Raw genomic sequence first — 20,099 nt, forward strand, 5'->3', positions numbered from 1 at the left:
TGCTCCTGGCCCGGTTTTCGCCAGGGGAGCTGAACCTCCGCCGGCGGGCTCCCCCTCCTCCATGAGTGGCTGGCTCTGGCGGGAGTTGTCGATGGTTTGGCGGCGCTTCAGGAACGGCATCCGGCCGCGCCAGTCGTCGAGGAAGGACGACGAACCCGCCAGGCTCTGGCTGCGGGCTCTCTGCTGCTCCGAGGACGACTGCTGGCCCTGGTGGTGATGTTGGGGGCCCGAGGAGGCGCGTCGCTTGGCCGACATGTCCTTTAGTCATACCTTCTCCTCTCCTGGCAGGGGCGGTCCGCAGCGCACGAACTACAATCAAAAGAACTGAGAATTTGCTATCATGGTGGTTGGCCAGTTGGCAACGGTGCGTCGGTTTCTGTAACTGTCTTATATAATCTTTCTGTTTTCATATGTACTATTGGTATTATTATTTCTTTTCATAGCTGCATGCGATTAATGCGTATCTATAGTATAGGCCAATAAACTGTGAGTGCTAAAGTGTGCTAGTGCTGCTGCATTACTCATACGCGCCGTAACCCGTGGTACACAATTAGTAGAGAGAAAGGATGGAAGAAAAGCATGTGAAGCTTTTAGTACAAATCTTACCGAGACCTGAGTGGCTGTGTAGGAATTGGTCCGCGGTCGGTTGCTGAAGCACATCATCCGCCACTTGCGCTTCATTTGGGCAATCACCTCGCCGTTGAAGAAGCAGAACAAAGTGGCCACGCACAGACCCTGCAAAAATAGAATATGTCTAGAGTGAGCGCGCAGACCAAGTTATCGCCGGGGCTTATCGTAGTTGTCCTTATTACAATGCCTATTACTTTGGTCCCTTTTGTACCCTGGCCCTGCAAGCGGGTATCATAATTTGGTATCTTTGCCCATTCAGTTGTCTTGGTATCTCGTCTAAACGAGGTAATGGAATAAATTACTTTGACTTAAAACATTCTTGGATACTTTAAGGGGAAGTCATTTTAAAGCCCTAGTGACTTTTTGGAACCCCTATTTAATGTGTGTTAAGCAAACCCATTAACACTGTACTTACTTTGCATACAACAAATGCTTTTCCAAGGTATACAAATAGTCGATACATGCTGTTTCCTACCGCTCCCTTCTTGTTGGTCGTCAGTTGGACCTAATACAAAACATAATACAATTTTGCTTGTTCCTTTGGTTATTCCCCCGCCCCTCCACCGAAATGGCTCGGTATTCATTTCGCCTGTCAGACGACCACTTCAACGAGCCGTGAGTCCTTCGTTCGTCGGTCCTTCCCGATCCGATCCCACTGTTTGCCATTTGTCTTGCCACTTTCAGCCTGATTGTCGCAGCCGGCATTTGTGTGGGCCATATATATATGTAAATATTTAATGTATGGCCGGGTACGTGCATTGACCGCCGCCTGGATTTCTGGTTAGCAGTTCGGAGCGGGGCTTCTTTTGATTGCCACTACTCACGGAGGCCCATCATGGACTCAATCAGCCACAGTTGCCATCCACTTACTCCTCCATTTTTGCCTGCCTTTCCATAATAAAAATGGGGATAGTTGCCTCACAGCATATTGCAAGTAAGTCATTTGTTGTTTGATTGCAAGTGAACAACTTCAGTTCCACTTAAAATGATTGTCGATACATGGATGTGTGGACTTTCTTCTACTCAAAACATAATTTTTAAAATATTTCGAAAACTGGAGAAAGTTACCGAGTAATGGTGGCGCAAGGTGACTTTTTTTTACCTTATCGTTTTTAAAAGTTTTTGATTTGTTCAAATTGACGGTCTTACTTATAATGTCAGTATAAGTAATGTTAAAATTAATTTTCTTGTATTACTTATATATATACATATTGCAATTTACTATCTGCTTTAGCATACACAGATTTGGAATAAGAGAATGGTGTCGTATGCAAATATGCAGTGAAATCATATAATTACTAAAGGTAAATCTGATTTCTGGTAGGGTGCAAATGGGAACTGGGGCTATAGAAATTATGTAAAAAATATTTAATTTTCGTAAGAGACGGCTTTGTCGAGGTAACGAAAAGCTCTAGGCTCCTGATCCTTGACCCTTCACCTTTAAGGCACATAGATTATTTTGAAGACCTGCAAATAAAAGGCTGGCGTTTAGATTTTACTAAATCGATCACAATCAGGGGTGTTTCTAAAATACCTAACATCAAAAATGGTCAAACATTTTAAATTTTACCAACTTGTTCAAAAAATATGTCGCAAATTTGGAGGCTGTTAAAGGGATCTTATTATTCCTCGAAAGTATTGCAGTAATGCTGAGGCCAAAAACTTCTGCAGTTACTTACTTTCAAAATTTATAATCATAAAGTTAGCACTTATTCTTGCATGTGGGTTATTTGCTATTTCTGAAACTAAAACTGTTATGTTATGATGCTTCTGCACACATTGTAATGTAAACCTGTTCCTGTTCTTTATAGTTTGTTGCTGTTTAGTTGCTTGGGTTCCGGAAAACGCTTGACCACAAAACGGATGGACAATGTGTACTGCATGTAGAGCACAATACCCACCCAATATGTGAACAGGACGTTGGTGTATTCAATTTTTTCATTTATTTTGCTGCCCTGCTGCGTTGTCTTCTTCTTCTCTTTTGTCCCATTTATAAAGCTTCCGTTTTAACTATTCTTCTTTGTTTTTTTTGCAGTTTTAGTCATTTATTAAAAGTGCTTCTCAAAAAAGTTGGCGGATTAATGTTTTTTCATATATTTTCATGGGACTTCCTAAAGCTGTCCAAATACTCTCGCTTAATTACAGACTTGGCCATTACTAACTTAATTTAATTTTCAAAAAACCATTTCTCCCAGCCAACTGAAAAGCTTATGAAAGTCAATTAGTTGAATTAAAATATTTGGAAAGAAGTAAGGACTATAAGAGCATTCCAAGCCATTTTAGTAGAACTATTCTGTTGACATCTGACGTTTGTTTTTCACTTTAGCTTTCTGCCAAGCGAAAGTTTTTAATTCAATTAAAGTAGAACGTGTTTTGTTTGCACATCTGTTAAATACGAATGTCCCTAAGCCCCCGGCGGAAACAGAGGAAAATCTCTGTGGGAAGCTTGCAATTGCAGCAAGTTTCTGATTTCGGCACGAAAACAACCAAATAAACACGTTTACATGCGTATAAATTCTCATCGCTGGCTAAGTAGTTTCGGGCTTTTCCATTTCCCTGCACTGCAAATCCCCTGTTCCCGACTCAAAATTATTTGGTATTCTTTCCGGAGCTTAAAACTTGCGGGGAATCTTTTACGACTGTCGACATCATCAGCGCGGCTGCCACAATAAATCCAAATTATATGCAACCACTGAGTTCAGCGGGAAAACTTTGCCATCTTTGCAGCAAATAAGGCAACAGGAAGCAGCGCTATAAAAAATAAATAAACAAGACAATGGAAAAAGCAAAAGAAAGTCCCTGGCGGCTGGCTTTAAAATTTCAGCTCGCGAATAAAAGATTTCATCAATCGATTGACACCGACGAAAGTGGCTCAGGCAGAGGTGACATTGTTTAGTTACTGACTGCGGCTTAGGCACACCCGAGAAGATTTAATGTTTATTCGCAAGATAATGGATTTTTCTTTTGTTTTAGGGCTGCTCATGAATAGGTATTTGAAGATGTCTAGCTAGTGTACCTCTATAAGCTGATTAAATTTGACCTCGATATAGGTTTATTTTACGAGATATACATTTTCAGACCATGTCCAAATCTTTAAAATACACAATTCAAAATCGAAAATTACACATATATTAATAGCTAAATTTTCTATCTAAGTTAACGCTATAATCTTTTTTTAAAAAATTTTCAGTAAATAAAAAACTTTATCTTCCACAGAAATGGAGCTTGGCAGATACATATTGTTTAAACTCCAACTGCAAAACATTTAATAGAGCAACAGTGTGACAAAATTCTTTGGGGACTCAACCTCAAGATGCGAATGTATCTGCCCGATGAAAGTTTCCCTGCGTTGTCTTTAAGTTGCGGCCAGGAAGAATATGTTAACTGACTGTAAATGCCGCTCTATCGGGACTGACTTGGCCGGGGGTCAAGCTCGAGCTGCTTTTACGAGCTCCTGCGTCCTGGAGTGCATTTCATGCTCAACTTGCCACATTTTTCTAGGGGATGTTTTGCTCCAATCTCGGCCAGCAATTTAATATGCTGTGACCAAGCCAAATGCCAATGGCGAAAATTCCACATGGCGTGTACTTTCATTATTGATTCGGAAAGACCCCGGATCTAATGAGCTGGGGTTGCTGTTTGGTATTTCAGTTATTCTGGCTTATTTGCATTTCCAGTTGTGGATCCATGAGGCGAACTAACATCATAACTTTTAGCCATCTCAGAGTCGTAAAGTGATTTTATGAGAGCGTGCAAAACAAAAGCCGGAAAAAAACGAGAACAGGAACGAAAACATTTTACTTACTTGAAACGAGGCCGTAAACGCCGAGATGATTTCGTATGTATTCTCCCAGGGATGTCCGGGTGCAGGACGAAAGGGCGTTACGATGTACTGGAGGCCGAGCAGAGGAACCAAAAGCAGCGTGGCCCTAAAACAGGATGGGCGGGTGAGTTATAATGCCATGTTTTCCTTTTCGTGTGTATTAACATGCAAGTCAACGCGGCGTATGCGTAATTTAAAATGTAAAATGAACCAAACTTCCAAGTGCAGAGCGAATAAACAATAAAAGAGCTGATGGCTGGAGGGAGAACTCTAAGGAGCAGCACGCTACGATAAATACAAGGGAAACAAAATATAATTACGCATTCGCCCCGTGGGCCAGTCGACAGTTCTTTTTTTCGGCTACAAACGCTTCAGTCGCGCCAGTTATCTTTTTTTGGGGGCGGGAGTAATCTCTCAAGGGGCAGGGTAAAACTTACCGAAAGGCCTGCAAAATGGTTCGCGATGGACCGCAGCTGCCCTGAATACTGGCCGGGGCATTCAGCTTCAGAAGGACCACGCGCACAATGTTGCACAGGAACAAAAGGTTGAGGAACATGGAGATACACACAGGCACCACCAGAATGTTGTCGTAGTCGGTTTGGCTCATCCAGCAGCTGCAAGGTGGGCGAGGAATACGAGATGAGTCAGGGGTGAATTGCTGATTGATTTGATTAGCATTTTCAAGGCATCGGATTTACTAAATAGTTTTACCACACATGGAAAAATCGGAAACCTATTTTGATATTGTCAAAATGTATATTTGATTTTTACGAATTCACTTGGACATTCACTTTGACATAAAAAATATATTTTAAAAAACCACTTTAAATGCTAAACTTATTAAAAATACGTTTCACTTTAAAATATCATTTTAGGTGTCTAAAAGTATGCAACATTATATTTTGAACACAAAAGTACAATGAATTCATTCCGAGAGACAACTATCATTTTTGGCTGCATACTTTTAGGCAGCTAAAATAAAATTTAAGATTAATATCAAAACCGCTGTGATTTGTGTTGCAGCACCATTGTCTGGTGTACCTATAAATTTTAATCCTTTAAATCACTTCTTATTTATGGTGGGTTCTATTTTCGCTGTGTAGGCACTCCTATTAATTATTCACTTACTGCACATGCTCCTCGGGCGTGCCGCCCAGACCGCGGGCCATGCTATAGACGAATATGACGACGGCCGGGGAGCCCCAGCCGAAGGCGATCAGCCATTTGACCAGCCTCTTCTCGGAAATGAACGCGGCCACCAGGACGGTGTGCAGATAGAATCCCTCGCAGAGCATCCACGAGTAGTTGGACAGCAGGAAGTAGTGCAAAGTGATGTGCAGGACCACGCAGCGCATCTGGGGAGTCCGCGGCATGCGGAAATCGGAAACCGAAGTTGAATCGCAGTTACGCATACGCCAGGTGGGCCCACTTACCGGACTGTGGTGCAGCAGCTCCGTATTCGGCATGACCAGCAGGTACCAAACCAGCCAAAGCGAGTTGTTGGCCGCAAAGGAGGCGAACAGGTTCATGTGCAGCGTGATGCGGGCGCACTTCAGGGATCTGGGCAATCGAAAGACAAATATGCAGATGAATTACTTTGGGCGGGAATTTGTGGTCATTTTTTGTCGGCAGAAAATTGCAAGTTTGTCCATTGACCAATTTGCATTCGGCTAGGGGCCAGTGAAGAAGATTGGATAGGACAGCAGAGGCTGAAAAAGTCTGGTCGACAAAAGTCCAAAGTTCATTTCCATTTCTCTCTTGCTCAATTGCATTGATTGCTGGCATCTGGTCAAACTGAATTTTAATTTGATTTCTTCCAGGCAAATCAATTCGAAGGATTAGATTGCATTCTATTATCACAATCACTTCTTTATCATTATTTAAATTTTTGAAATTGGAAATATATCTTCAACAGGTAATCTACATTAAGTGTTATGAAGAAAATAAATCGATTTTGTTTATACAAATTGTATGCAAATTATTAAACTGCTTTAATTATAATTATCGAACCATAAAAATAAATTAAAACACTTTCAAGGCAACAAATGTCGTTTCAATAAAGTGGTATCAAATGAATTTTAGTTGGTAGTTCTAAAAAAATTGTTAAAGATACTCGAAACAATTTGATTATTGATTTGAATTTTATAATATAACGAAATGAAAACCAAGTATTTCTTTTCATTTAGAGACCCACTACGACTTAATTTCTCAATTTAATTTTACTTAAATTGAAATTCCCTGCTTTTCATTGCGGCTGTTTAAAGTGAATGTGTTTTTCGGGGAGGGTCTCTGGTTTCCCATTCATTTGGTCACGCTCCTTTGTCATTAAACTTTTAATTATACACTTTTTAGGGCGGACCAAATTCCCACACGTCTCTGGCCTCATTTTATTTGCCGTTGGCACACAATTTAAAACACTTCTGTCAGTCGGTCGTCCTGTCTGTAGCATCCCTCCCTGTCTGCTCCTCCATTATCCTGAGCCCCATCTCTATCCGAATGAGTGATAAACAAACCGAGCACTAATTGGTCTGCAGGCACTGGGAAATTAATCGATATCCTGCTTCGGGTCCCCAAGAGCAGACAAAACTGGGGAGAAGAGACAAAGTATTTTCCCATTTCCGGCGTCAATTGTGCCGCATTAAGTGAGTGCAATGAGCATTTGGGCCAGCACCCAGGTTGGCAGTTGATTAAGCCACTGTCGCATTTGTTTGCCGTCGATAAATTTCGTTTTTGGCGCCAGTCGTCATAATACAAGTCGCAGTATAACGACCATCGAGCCCCATTACCCACGAGTGGTTTTTCCTGCTCCTAACGAAGCCGTCATCTTACGGCCAAGACAAAGGAGTGAGGACAGTCCTTACTCATACTCACTTGAAATAACCCAATATGCCCAGGGACAGCAGGATGGCCAGCAGCGAGGTGCCGTAGCCAACCTCGTAGATCAGGTTTACGCTGTGCCTCCACTAGGGATATAAACACAAGGATGTAGAGTGTTCTTATTAATTAATAGCACTGGAGAACGGGATCAGCTTACCTCGAGGTCGTCGAGATTTACGCAGGTTGTGTAGTTGGACCATGTTTTATTGGTCTGCGGATGCTTGAACCACTCGCCATCGAGGCCACACTCCTTGTGGGCGAATCCTGTTGAAATTACATTTTAATGTGTCAATTCACAATAAACAAAAATTGTAGTTCCCTTTAATAATTTCCTTAATTAAAAAATAATTGACTGCGGTGCCTACCACACTTTTTACACCTCTTAAATAAATATTTAAATGAATAATTGAACTAAACTTATTTTCTTTTTTCAGCAACATTTCGCTTAATCCGGCACTACACAAATATTTATTCTTACTAAATATGTGTAATTTTATGATTGACCGTTCGATAAATATTCCAGCTCATATTTACATTTTGCGGTGGGCCGGAGAATTAAATTGTATTAACCATTATTTATTGCAACTGCCACCAAGCTAGCCGCAAACAAGTTGCGGTTGCCATTCGAATATGACCTTATCAATTTGTTGTATGAATTTAAAATTGCATAATCATTCTGTTGTTGTTCAGGTCATGTGATTTTCAAGTCAAACAAAGCCAAAAACTTTCTTTTGCTTGTGGCATGTCGAGTGCTGTTCGATTGCGAATTACCAAGTTTTCAGTGCAATTTACCGAGTGGCACTTGTCGAAAAAGTGCAAGAACATTTCTGTGAGGAATTTCACAGGTGAATTTTATCAGGTCGTTCGTTTCTCGTATTTTTTTCTACCGATGATCTTTGCCCGAATCCATTTATCGCCTTTTGGCACGCAGACGGGGAAAATCACGTATACGCGCTGTGTGGCAGATAAGTAGGGAGTTGGCGTCCGTAGCTCACCACATCGACATCCGGAGACCGGAAGTGCCATAAAAGTTAATGGCGGCGCAGTGCCAAAGCACATAATCTTGTACAAGCTGGCGGCGACCCCAAAAGGCAAAAAAAGAAAAGGGGAGGCCAACGGGCAAACCACAAGCTAAATGTAGTGAAAGTAGCACTTTCTTGGCGCTCGCCTTGTTTTCTGCTCTCTGTCTTGACAAAAAAAGTCATTCAACTTTGGCTATTTTCGTTGCCCTGGTCATGGCCAAAACGGGGCTAGGGCTTAAGTTGGCTTGTTCCATGTTGCTGGGCGCCCCATTAATGCAAATTGACATGCAGCGCATGATTTATTCCACAAATGGCTTCAAAAATATTTATACACATTTATGCCGATTTTCTAGAGCGTGCGTGTGCTATTTTAATAGTTGCTTTAATACCCGGGTTAATCAACCTTTGAAGAGCATAATTAATTAGTTTTCGTCATGTGCTCAGCTATTCAATTGATTAATTTATATAGCTCTCATCGATTTAGTATGAATTAAATGCAAAATACACAGAACGGCAAAAACATGAGTAATTATTCGAGTCACCTTAGGATAATAACGCACATTGTCATTAATGATCCAAGAATGAGTTGGAAAACTATACGAGTAGAAGCTTGCATCTGTAATTATATTGTTGTGGCCGTCATTAACACCTTGACAAGGGTTTCCCCTTTTAGAATTTACTAGGAGAACGAAATCTATTTAAAAAAATTTTATGAAAAGATGCTTCCTCCTCTTAATATATTATTGTGGCCATTATTGATACCTTGACGAGGATTTACCCTTTTAAATTGTACTCCGAACAGCAGGTAGTCCATTTACAAAAATTCGTCAAGTCACTGTGAAATGTAAAGCTCTTTAGCATTTTAAATACATACACACTTGACTTTAACTTTGCTCAGCAGCCGCAATCAATTTAGCCTTGTTTTCACCGTTACATCTGATTCCTGCGAGATCCCGGCCAATTGTGTCAAATCAGGCGAAAACATTTCAGCATTTTGCCGAGCTCCTTTGGATAATTTAGTGGCCCTAGGAGGTTCGAGGAGCCGGCTCCCTTTCGCCTGTGTGGTTATGTGAATATTTTATGTTTCCATACGACACGAAATCAAAGCATAACCATAACAAGTTTCCAATTGATTTGGCATGGCTGCGAGCGTATTTTCTGTTTTATTCATGTGTATACAGCGATGAGCTTAGGGATGAGGCCAATTAGAGGGTAGTCTGTCTACCCATCTACCCACCCCACCGCATTGCCCCGTGCAAACACATCTCCCCTTAGAGGGGCAGATACGTATACAATTTTTCGTGTCATATGCAGATCCCCTGCTGACCCCGAATCGGATGTAGCTTTGCGGAATTTAATAAACAATTCAGCTCCTGCCCTGCGTACTTACTTGCTGGATCGAATCCCGTGATGAAGTCCGGGCAGAGTTCGTAGGCGGAAGTGCCGGCGGCCGTATCCGGCCAACAAAGCCAGCCATCAAAGGTGCCGGCGCAGTGGGGTCCTGCAGAGCCTGTTGGTCGGGGGCAAAGGGAAAGGTCAATTTAAAGTTACTCGTGCATAATGGACACCGAAATTGCAGTTGGCCGGGCCCAGACCACGCAGCGAAAAAGCACTAAACTGCATGGCCATCACTAGTTTTTATATTTACTCAACAGAACTTTTAAATTATATTTACTATCTTACTGAAATCTCAATTTCGCTTCGTTTTTTACCAGCAAAATGAATGGGTTTTTAAAGTGAAATTCATAAAAAATCCAGCAATTTTCATTGGGGAGAAAGGGGTAATGAAAAAATTGTACTTCAATAACAAGAATCGAGTTGGACAGCACGAGTTTGGTCACGATAATTGAGTTTTAACATTAAACGCGGTGTATCTGGTTAAAGTAACTTGCAGTACTCTCGTAATTGTGTATGAACAAATTCTGACGGAATAACCTTCTCTCCTAAGTTGCTTTATTTATAAGCCTTGTTTAAGGGTTTATTTTGTATTTACTTTATTAACCTGGGAATAAATATAAATATTTCATTTAAATTGGTTTTTCATATGGGAAGCACATGTTGAAGTACACTGGTAAAAACGCAGTAAACGCAAAGTTTTTTATTTTCTCCTATGATTTTTATCCAAAATCCTAAAAGTAAATATGACTATCCTCTTATTTATTTTTACTTTTATTCGAATAGTTTTATATTTAATTATGCAATGTAAGGAATACATGTTATACTAAGTCTACAAGTATAATTCAATATGCAGAATTTAAAATATTTTTTTAACATGAAATAACTGCTTCTTGGCTGATTATTTCTTCCAGTGCAGGACTTACCCGCCAGTTGACCGCTCCCATTTAGCCGCGCTTCGCAGGCGGCCCGAAGTGCATCAAAGTCCGGACCGCTCTCCGCCACACTTTCTGCGATGGACGCGGCGTTGCTGCCACTCCCACTGAAGGTCGCGTTGGGGCTGCTGTTGCCGTTGCCAATCTGCTCGCTCATGGCTGCCTTCGACTGATGCACTGCGTCCGCTGAAATGTGGCAAATAAGTTTCGTTAGTCAATCAAATTGGTTTCCGAGCGCTCATAAATGCGGGCGCCATTGTGTGTCCGCCTCCCCATAAGTATTTTGCGTTTTACGGTCCATTTGGAAGCGAATTTAATTGGTTTTCCAACAGCTTGCTGGTGTTAAAGGCCCAGGATGCATACTGTTGCAGTGATTTCAACTGAATTATTTAGTCTGCAGTCATTGATTTTTTACATAGCCGTATGGGTTGCGTGAGTAACCTAATTGAACTTAAACAATTGCATCAGCTTTTTTAAAAACAGCATTTGTGGCAGATATCTAAATATAAGTGGTGTTTTTCAATTAAAGAAGGAATAACCGACCACAGTTGATTACAATTTTATCTGCAAAGTGGGGGCTTTAATATGATCGTTATGCATAGTAAGTTTCGCCACTAAAAAATAATATTCATTAATCCGTGGATACCAGATTCTCTAATTCGTGACTGAACAAATATAACATGGCTATATAATATTTATATCTATTATGAAATGTAGTTTATCAGCTCAAAAAGTTATATATTTAATAGGTTGAAGTGCGGCAATTCCTAAGTATATTTGTTAATAGCTCCGAGCATTAACTGCACTGTTCCTTAGCATACTTATTTTATAATATCTCCCCTTTGATTTCGAAATAATTTCTAAAGTCATGTATGTATTTGGCTTATCCTGTGCACTTGCACATTTCTTTAAAACCACATAAATATTTAGTAGTTTCTGTGTGCATATGTCTGTCAACTGCAATGAGAATCGCCTGCGTAGGTTGACAATGTTTTTGTGGACAGCAAACAGCAATAAGGTGTGTGCAAATATTCACTCTTCGAGCACAAACAAATGTTTGTGCCGAGATGTTGCCGATGCACATGGCGTTGGTCCTGGCACTGTTGTGCATTCAGGCGAAAACCGGCCATGTCCAGTCCAAATCGAAGATTTTCGATTCTGGATATTGGACGATGAAAACGAAACGACAAATTGCTGGCATGTGGCAACCGAGAACTGTCAGGTGGCTTCCCCCTTTTCCATTTTGTAATCTTATCGTTTAGGCAAATGGCTGCCTGCACTTAAATTGCAAAGTGACAAGAGCAAACGCCACAAAGAGTGCCAGGAACGCAGAAAACTCTGCTCCAGAAGCGAACATCATAAAATCTGGGATTGCAAATTGGCTGTGCAGAAATGGGGGATTCCCCGAGGGTTGGGTAATGGCAAACTGAATGCAGTTTGTGTGCACAACACTTGCGAGCGAGTGGCGTTTTATGACAACTCTCTGCCATGATTGCTCGGTGTTCGCTGCTCTGCGACTCTTGTTGTAATAATACTGCAAGTTTTATATTTATTACACGAATTACCCGAAATCGCATAACATCACTCAGGGCAACTCGCTGGTGGTGCTCTCGATTTTGTTAAGCTCATCTCCCAGCAATTTAATGCTTAAGCTGAGCAGACAAATTTGGTTATTAACTGGCCGTAGCCGTAAAAGTGGCGGGCTTGGGCCCTTACATTTTACGACTTCTCGGTACAAACTGGCCCATAAATCCCCGACATGGAACCTGAGCATCAGCCATTGAATAAACAAGCGATTTGGTATTCAAGTGGGTTGGAAAATAGTTGGGTGATAGATAAAAGTCGGATAAATCATCTAAAACGTTCAAGCCAAAACAGTTTATTGGAGACCCCGAGGGTTATACAAAATCCGTAAATCAAGGTTAAAGAGATTTCGTGCGATTGTAGGTGAAGAAGAATACTTGCGAGCCTTAATATATACGTAAAAGAATGAAAATTATTTTTAGCTGTGGATAAAACCTGAATAAGTTCAGTTAAAAAAGTTTAACAACCCCTTTTGATAGTATTGGATTCCATTGGTAGAATCCTATTAAAGGCTAAAAGTAAGCTCGACAATACTATGTCCTCAAATATATATCTTTGTTGTGAGCTATTATGAGAACGAAATCAAAGTCGCTGGTTTTCTATACAACAATTCTTTATAACCGATTGTTTTTTCTATTCACCGATTTATTTTTGTTGCAAATTCTGGTTTACTGGTAGATTAAACTCGACGAAACCAAGGTGATTGTGTGAATCGAAGTTAGAGGTGGTGGCCCTAGCATACTTTCTAGCGTGTCTGCTGAAATGTATCAGCTCGTGTTTTTAATGTTCCTTCCTGAGGGTCGGAGGTAAGGCCCTCAAGGTACCCACCCTCCTATCCGCACACACCCCCTTGATCAGCTAATAAAAATATTTTTACGACAACGCGCGAAACTCACGCAAAACGTTGGCAATAACAGAAATTAGCAATAAAAGCGTGTGGAAAAGTGCCGTAGGCGAAAAGTAGCGGGAAAAGTTGGTCTATAGGGAGGAAAATGAGGCAAGGGCCAAAGAAAAGCAGATGCGTACGTTAAACAAGCTTGACTTGACTTGACTTTGGCATCTAATGCCCGATGTCAGGGATCCGTAAATTGCATTTGATAAAAGCGAGTGGTGGTGAACTTCAATAAAAACGGGAAAAGCGGGGCAATGGGAAATTGCGGGGCGGTGCGGTTGGAAAAGCATAAAACTGGCAAATGTATTTCACTTTGTGCATGTGCGTTACATGTGTAGGGGCATCTATTTTAGCACTCAGCGGAGAAGTGTCGACCCTGACCACGCCCCTGCGGCCCTTCGCCCCTTTTCGGAAGAACGGGCATAGTGAAAAACTTTGTTCGCGAAATGTTGGCAAAACTGTTGTGTATTAAAAAACGTAGCCAAGCGAAATTGTGCCGTCTGCATCTGTCAAAATGTTTTCAATGGTTCGTTTGGTTTGGTTTGGTTTGGTTTCGGTTTTCCGTGTTGCACACACGGTCCCCCCGACGTATGAGTAATGAAAATGTTTGTTCGCCGATTTCCAATTCGTTGGCTGTCATTTGTGAATCGAGCCGGGCTCAGTGGAGTGGAACCCAACTATTCCCGTGGACAGTTTATCTTTATTCCGCGCTCAGCGCAAAACATCTTTTAGTTTTTGCAGCAGAAATTTATTAGGCGCATAAATCTTACAACGATGTCTGCACCAGCTTTATAACGCCCACATGGCGAGATCGTTGCATGATTTATGACGGATTTTCCTTTAAATTTCGTTCGCTTTTTAAGCAAAACAAAAGCATAAATTATTAAATGGGATGGTGGGCGGCAATTAATACAGCCCTGAAATGTAGCACGAAATAAAAGAATCGAGTGTGGAATAAATCAAATGCATTATGCTTAAAGAGATTGTGTTAAAAGCCCAACATTTCCACAGAATTGTATATTTTATGGAGTGTTTTTTAAAGGGTGAGGATTGGCAGAACGGGCTTTTAAATTGCTTAAATAGCATTTCGCCTAAAACAACATTTTTCCCGTTGCGACAGCCGTGCCAGAAACGTTTTAGCCTTGGCCCGTACAGAGGCATTCCATTTGGATTTGGCCGGATTGTTATTGATGCACTGAATCGTTTTCCGTTTTCCAGCACTTTTGTTGCAAATGGAATGACAGCGCATAAAGGCAATTTATGAGTTTCCAATTTCGCCAGCTCCTGTGGACTTCAGCCGGGGATTATAAGTAAAGTCCCTTTTATTGAGCAGAAATTTTATTTGCTCTTAACCGTGGCCAATTGAGCTTGAATGACTTAAGGATTAAATGAAATATCAATTAATTTATTTAATGCCTCTATATGTGGCCGTTGAAATAAAATAATCGTGTAGATATAAATATGCAAGGAAAATGTAAAAAGTCTCTGGCTTACTATGCTCGTTGTATTCGCTTGATAGCCATCCAATAACGTCAGATATTCGTCCTGCCCGAGAAAGGAATTTATTCAGAAAGGAATGGAAATCATCGTGTCTCGACTGACAGATACATTCTGCTTAAGCAGCCCATTCAAATCGCATTTTGTCATCTTGTATGCTTCACCAGCCGCAGTGTCCGGGGAATGTATCCCAGCCCAGGACCTTTTGTCGGGGATAATAATGCCAACTGACAGCTGCCAGGGGTGCGATTTGTGAGCGTGCTGGCTGATTTATTTAGCGCTGCACTCGGCAGCGAGGAAAGGAGCTCATATTTCAAATAAATATAAAGTGTAAATACGGAATCGGTCAACAGGCGCTGAGGTCCGACGAAAGGGCCCTCACAGGGACACTACTTTCACCGCCGGCCGGATGTATCTGTTAACCGGGGATTATGCTGGTTGGGCGGCGTCAAATATCTGGGGAGGGCGATAAAAACGTTGCCAGAGATTACGAGTACAAGCGATTTATTTATTTTCCACACACACTTGCCCGCTTGGCTCCGGATTTAAAACCGGCGAGCGTGGAGCGTGAAAGCCGAGCCCTAATGGAATGGAATAATTTATAAAACTGGTCCGAAAAGGCTGGCCGGCAATGAATTAAAGAAAGATGAGGCTTTAAGCCAGTGAGCCAGCGAGCCGGCCAGAAGGGAGTTTCCACGGGCCGGCGCAAAGTGCATTTGTGCCACATTCTTGCTTTGTGAGTGGCGTTTTCTCGCTTCCTTTGAGCTCCCCTGGACGAACTTTGTCCTGGTTCCTCGTTTTCTGCTGGTCTGGGATAGAGGTGGGTTTCGCTGGGCCCTGAAATGAAATACGTGCCACACGTGCTAAATGCCTTGTTCTCGCTTCCTCGCAGCAACAATTGCACAATTTGTTCGCGCTCAAAATTTGCATATGTCTAAGCCGAGGAAGGTGTGGGATCTAAAATGGACTTTGTTTGCCGTCTGTTCTTCGCTCTTTCACAAATGTCTTGCGGTCTGCTCAAAAGTGCTCAACACACCCCATAAACAAGTACACTTCTGGCCGGAAAAATAGCTTTAAAGATATTGTATCTTTGTTTTTTAAGTCCAAGATAAGATTTAGCTGTGTTGGTAGGGTTGAACCGGAATGTGATTTCACTTTAACCTTTTAACGTTTAATTGTAATAATACTATAGAATTTTTTGTATATTAATTGTTAAGTCAGACGTAAGTGTGCTAAAAGAATATTATACTCTCGGTGCTGTTCTGCGAATTTCGCTTAGTCAATTTTTAAAATTAAATCTTAAAGTTAAATTGTAGTTAATACTCGTATTATCCCCCTATTTTCGTTAAATGATTACCGTACCTTAAAGAGAACCAAATTATACTGATAACATCTCGAAAACCATTAAAAAAGTGCTATTCCTTTGAATATAACTGTTCATTCAAATATACCATCTTAACGACATGAAAGCAGCTGCTCAAAGGCACATTGCATGTGCCGTATCCTTTTCAAAGTGTGACAGTCCTGGCAACAAGCAGGACCCCATTCCCCAGCTTTTATTTAACTTTGTCATTTGGGCAAAGCCAGTGAGAAAATTCTTACTTTAACTGCGCTTATTTGTTGTGCTGCTTATGTACTTTGATTTCAACAACTTTTCCTCGAGAATAAATGTACTTTCCCTTCTTTTTCGCGGCTCAAGTGCACATTTCTTTCATTTTGTTATTGTTTGGCCAACTTTTTGTGAGTTGGGAATTTGTTTTTCGGGTGGCTCTTATAATAATTCCAGTCGAGGCGTGTTCATCTTAAAATTTGATTATTTCTTTGCCGTTGCTAGGACGGAGATTTTCGACAAAGACTTTGTAGTCCAATTGAAATAAGAAGAGGGCAAAATGGTTAAAGTGGTTTACTTAAATTCAAAAAAAAACCAAACGTCTTCTAGTGATCTTGTGGTCGTCTTAAAAGCATTCAAGAACTGAAATTAATTGTAATCAACAAGTAATTGTTACATTTGTGAGTATTACTAGGTCGGAGTTTAATATTAATTTCCAAGTTATAGCATTTTTTGTTATATCTTCCAAGACAGAGATCTAATTTATCTATATTCAAGGGTAGATTTTGGCGTATTAAGCTGCCATTATTTCCTATTCACACCCCAAGCAACAGCTCACAATTAATTTGATTTCACTACAATCCCATCTTAAATTAGAGGCCGAAACTAGGGTTTTCCGAGCACGAAGCCAAGATAATTATTTGGCCAGCTCACGCACTTTCGCTTCCTGCGAAAGCTCAATTCATATCAATAACATTATTTTGTGGCTGGCCTTTATTTTCCGTTCGCTCAGCCAGGACCTGTTTCTCTTCTTCTTTTGGCCCCCAATTTTGGCAACACAAATTGGTGTAGGCAGTATTCTCGTTGGATACCCAAACTCACGGCCTCGCCGCACTTTTCACTTTTCATATCAGCAATTTTCTGCACGTCTCGTTGAGTTTTGTTTAAATGTGTTTACAATTGACTACACCCGGGTGAAGAAAACCCGTCGAAATTTCTGGTGAAAGGTGGAGGGGCCAAAGCCATTGTCAGCCGCCCAAGTCGGATTGTTTTGTCCTCGTCACCTCCATTTCAATGCCACGCCCTTTCCCCAAAAAGCTTCCCCTCTGGCACTCAGCTAATGTCAATTGGGAAGGCAGTTTGATTTTCATATTCCATTTCATTTGCAATTTGCGTTGCCTTAGACAATTGTTGCTCTATTCATATGGAAATTCACTTTCGCCGGCTAAGCTTCTCCAGAAGCGGCTGTTATTGTTGATGCTTTGAGGCTGTCTCCTAAGCTTTTTTATTTTCTTATTTATTTCTTTTATTTCACGTGCAGCAAGTATTCATTCGGAAATCAATTTTATATTTGAGTTTTCTTGAAGCATTGAGGAAATATTGTATTTACCAATGATTTTAAGTAATACTTTAATCTATTAAATGTTTTTAACTGATCTGCATATTGAACTATTTTTGTTAAACTGTAGGGTAAGTCAAAGTTTTTCATAACACAACGAATAAGAGTTTATTTACGCAGTTCCAGTTTGTTCGGCACGAACGTTTCAAGCGTTTAAAGTTTTATTTATGCGGACAGAGTACAAAATTTGCATAATGTTTGTATGTTTTTTTTTGTTATTTAAATTACTTCTTTTATTGCTTTTTTAATAATAAATTATTTTAATATAGCTTCAAAGAGAAATCGTTTATGGAAACAATGTAGTATATTTAATAAATCCTATTTAGTTGTATATTTCAGCTTTGATTATACAATGTATTATTATCTTGACAAATATTAAAAAAACCTCACTAATGTATTTATGTTTTCTAAATATAATCGTTTTGCCTCTTGGGGTGTGGTGGAATTTCTATTAATTTAGTTATATTTACCCTGCTGTTATCTCTATTTACAAAGTAGTTTTTTTAATTTATTGGAACTACTATTATTTCCGCCTCCTTTATGTTGCCTTGACCTATTTGTGTTGCTGTGACTTCTGATTCAGCTGGATTTTCTTTGTAGCTGCTGATGTTTCAACTGTTGCTCTGTGTGGAATGCTACCCAGAGGGACTTTGTGTAATTGTCAGTGGTTCACCCTGCTCCGCCTGTCCCTGGCTGCATGCATAATGGAGGAACAATAGTCGTCAGTCGAGGTTCAATAACTCCGACTGATGCGAGAATGTCCGGGGCAGCTGAGGCCTTTGTGCTCGAGCTGCTTTCGATTTCACAAAGTTTGTGCCTAATTTTGCATATGACCCAGACAAAGGAAAAGTTTGGTTAGGACTCTTGGTTGTCCGACTGGAATTTGCTAGTGATTTATTGCCATTTGTAACTGCCATGCAATTGGTTTCGAATTTGAAAACACTTAGAGTGTTTAAAGTCAAAGTAAACCGATCCGGAAACAAAGTTGCCAACATAATTTGTTTTGCAGGCCAAACTTTTTAATTAAATCCAAAAGTTCTGTGTGAAGTGGTCAGTGCTGGTCTAAGGTAAACTAGGGATTCGGGCCGAATCTAATCTATATCAATAACAAGCGGCAAACTGCGTCACCGGAGATACGACTAGCTGCCCAAGTATCTGGTGGAATCAAAAATTAATTAAATGTATCTTTGGCCGATGGCGCGTGCTAAGTCTGAGTTCGCTTGGTTCGACCATTCATAGCACTTGTTGCGCTATCTCTTCGGGGTCGGATCATAAACTTTCCCGACAGCTGGGAACTTTTGTTTACCGACTTTTTGTTAATGAAACCAAGCGAAGATACTGCTAACGAAGTAGCAGAACTTGTTGGCTTAATTAATTCAGTTGTAGTGTAATTTTTCTGGCCTGAACTCCTGCGCCTCTGGTATTTAATTAGGCTTCCGATGACAACGGCATGAGCATGAGCATAAATCTGCGTGCCAAACAAATGAGTTCGTTTGTGAACCTCCAGCACAAATGTATCTGCCAGATACAATCACAATTCCATTACAAGCCAGTCAAGCGTGCGTGTGTGTGTGGTTGTGTGTGTACTGGCCAACAACTCTTGGCCACATTGTGTGCTCGGCATTAAGTGCTTATCTGATTTGCCTCTCGCCCACGAGACAAGACCGAAACCAAAAGCAAAGCCGAGTTGCAGCCGCAAGCCATGTCAAAGGAACTTTGGGCTTTGAACCTTTCGCAGCGCGTTATCGAAAACTGTTTTGATTGCACGCCTCGGAGCCAATTAAAGCGATGTTGCCAATTTATCGCAGTTGCCCAACGGAGCAACTGGACGACCAGAGACTGTCGGATAATTCAATAAACCTTGCCAAATTTATCTCCCTGGGTGACTTTGTCCCCAGCCGAAAATCTCAGCTCTTGTGGATTCGAGGAAGACGTCTGCTCCTGCTCCTCTCTGTGTTTATGCATTTAGCAAATTATGGGCATTATGGCACATGTTTAACCAGATTCCCCCTGCTTGGCATATGCTGAATGAGTGGCATGCAGATAAGGCACAGAAAGAAACAATGTATTTTCCTACGGCAAAAAAGGTCTTACTTTTAAAATAAGAGGGGACCGTAATACCAAAAAAGTGCATTTAAACTGACTTGATAAGGTATAAATTAAAAACAAAAACTTTTTAGAACTTTTAAAAAATAATAAGTAAGATATATATAAGTATTCTATAAAAGCTTGGGTACCCCTATTTAAGGGAGAGAATTCTTTAAAGAATTCTATGTTATACCCGACTATAATATTATAGTGAATTGTTAGAAGGAAGAAATCGGCCACCAATGCGCTAAGTCTTTTGGTTTAGCGAAATAATTTATTTAGTTTTGCAACTTTTTTTGTGTGCAGCCTTTACGATCCCGCCACCCCGATAAGCAATGAAGCCCGGGTGCTGTATTCTCCTCCAACGAGCTCAGTATAATTTTCCATATTTCATGCTGCATGCAACAA

At 40.8% G+C, this 20,099-nt stretch overlaps 1 protein-coding gene across 5 annotated transcripts in view; it reads right to left on the minus strand.

The window, feature by feature from the left end:
- Positions 1 to 131: 131 nt before the first annotated feature.
- The window catches only part of LOC119551047 (calcitonin gene-related peptide type 1 receptor), a 29,129-nt gene continuing 9,161 nt past the window's right edge, over positions 132 to 20,099 (minus strand). The window contains exons 2-11 of one of the 5 annotated variants that reach the window (XM_037860161.1): positions 10,674 to 10,868; positions 9,743 to 9,862; positions 7,488 to 7,594; positions 7,325 to 7,416; positions 5,887 to 6,013; positions 5,582 to 5,808; positions 4,891 to 5,067; positions 4,436 to 4,559; positions 613 to 735; positions 132 to 309 (exon numbers count right to left, since the gene is read on the minus strand). In XM_037860161.1, the coding sequence (XP_037716089.1) occupies positions 265 to 309; positions 613 to 735; positions 4,436 to 4,559; positions 4,891 to 5,067; positions 5,582 to 5,808; positions 5,887 to 6,013; positions 7,325 to 7,416; positions 7,488 to 7,594; positions 9,743 to 9,862; positions 10,674 to 10,839 (1,308 nt within the window). In that variant the 5' untranslated portion in view covers positions 10,840 to 10,868 and the 3' untranslated portion in view covers positions 132 to 264. The other 4 variants (XM_037860160.1, XM_037860162.1, XM_037860158.1 and 1 more) reach the window with 4 other exon arrangements.

Source organism: Drosophila subpulchrella, chromosome 2R, assembly GCF_014743375.2.
Source record: "Drosophila subpulchrella strain 33 F10 #4 breed RU33 chromosome 2R, RU_Dsub_v1.1 Primary Assembly, whole genome shotgun sequence".
NCBI classification, from domain to species: Eukaryota; Metazoa; Arthropoda; class Insecta; order Diptera; family Drosophilidae; genus Drosophila; species Drosophila subpulchrella.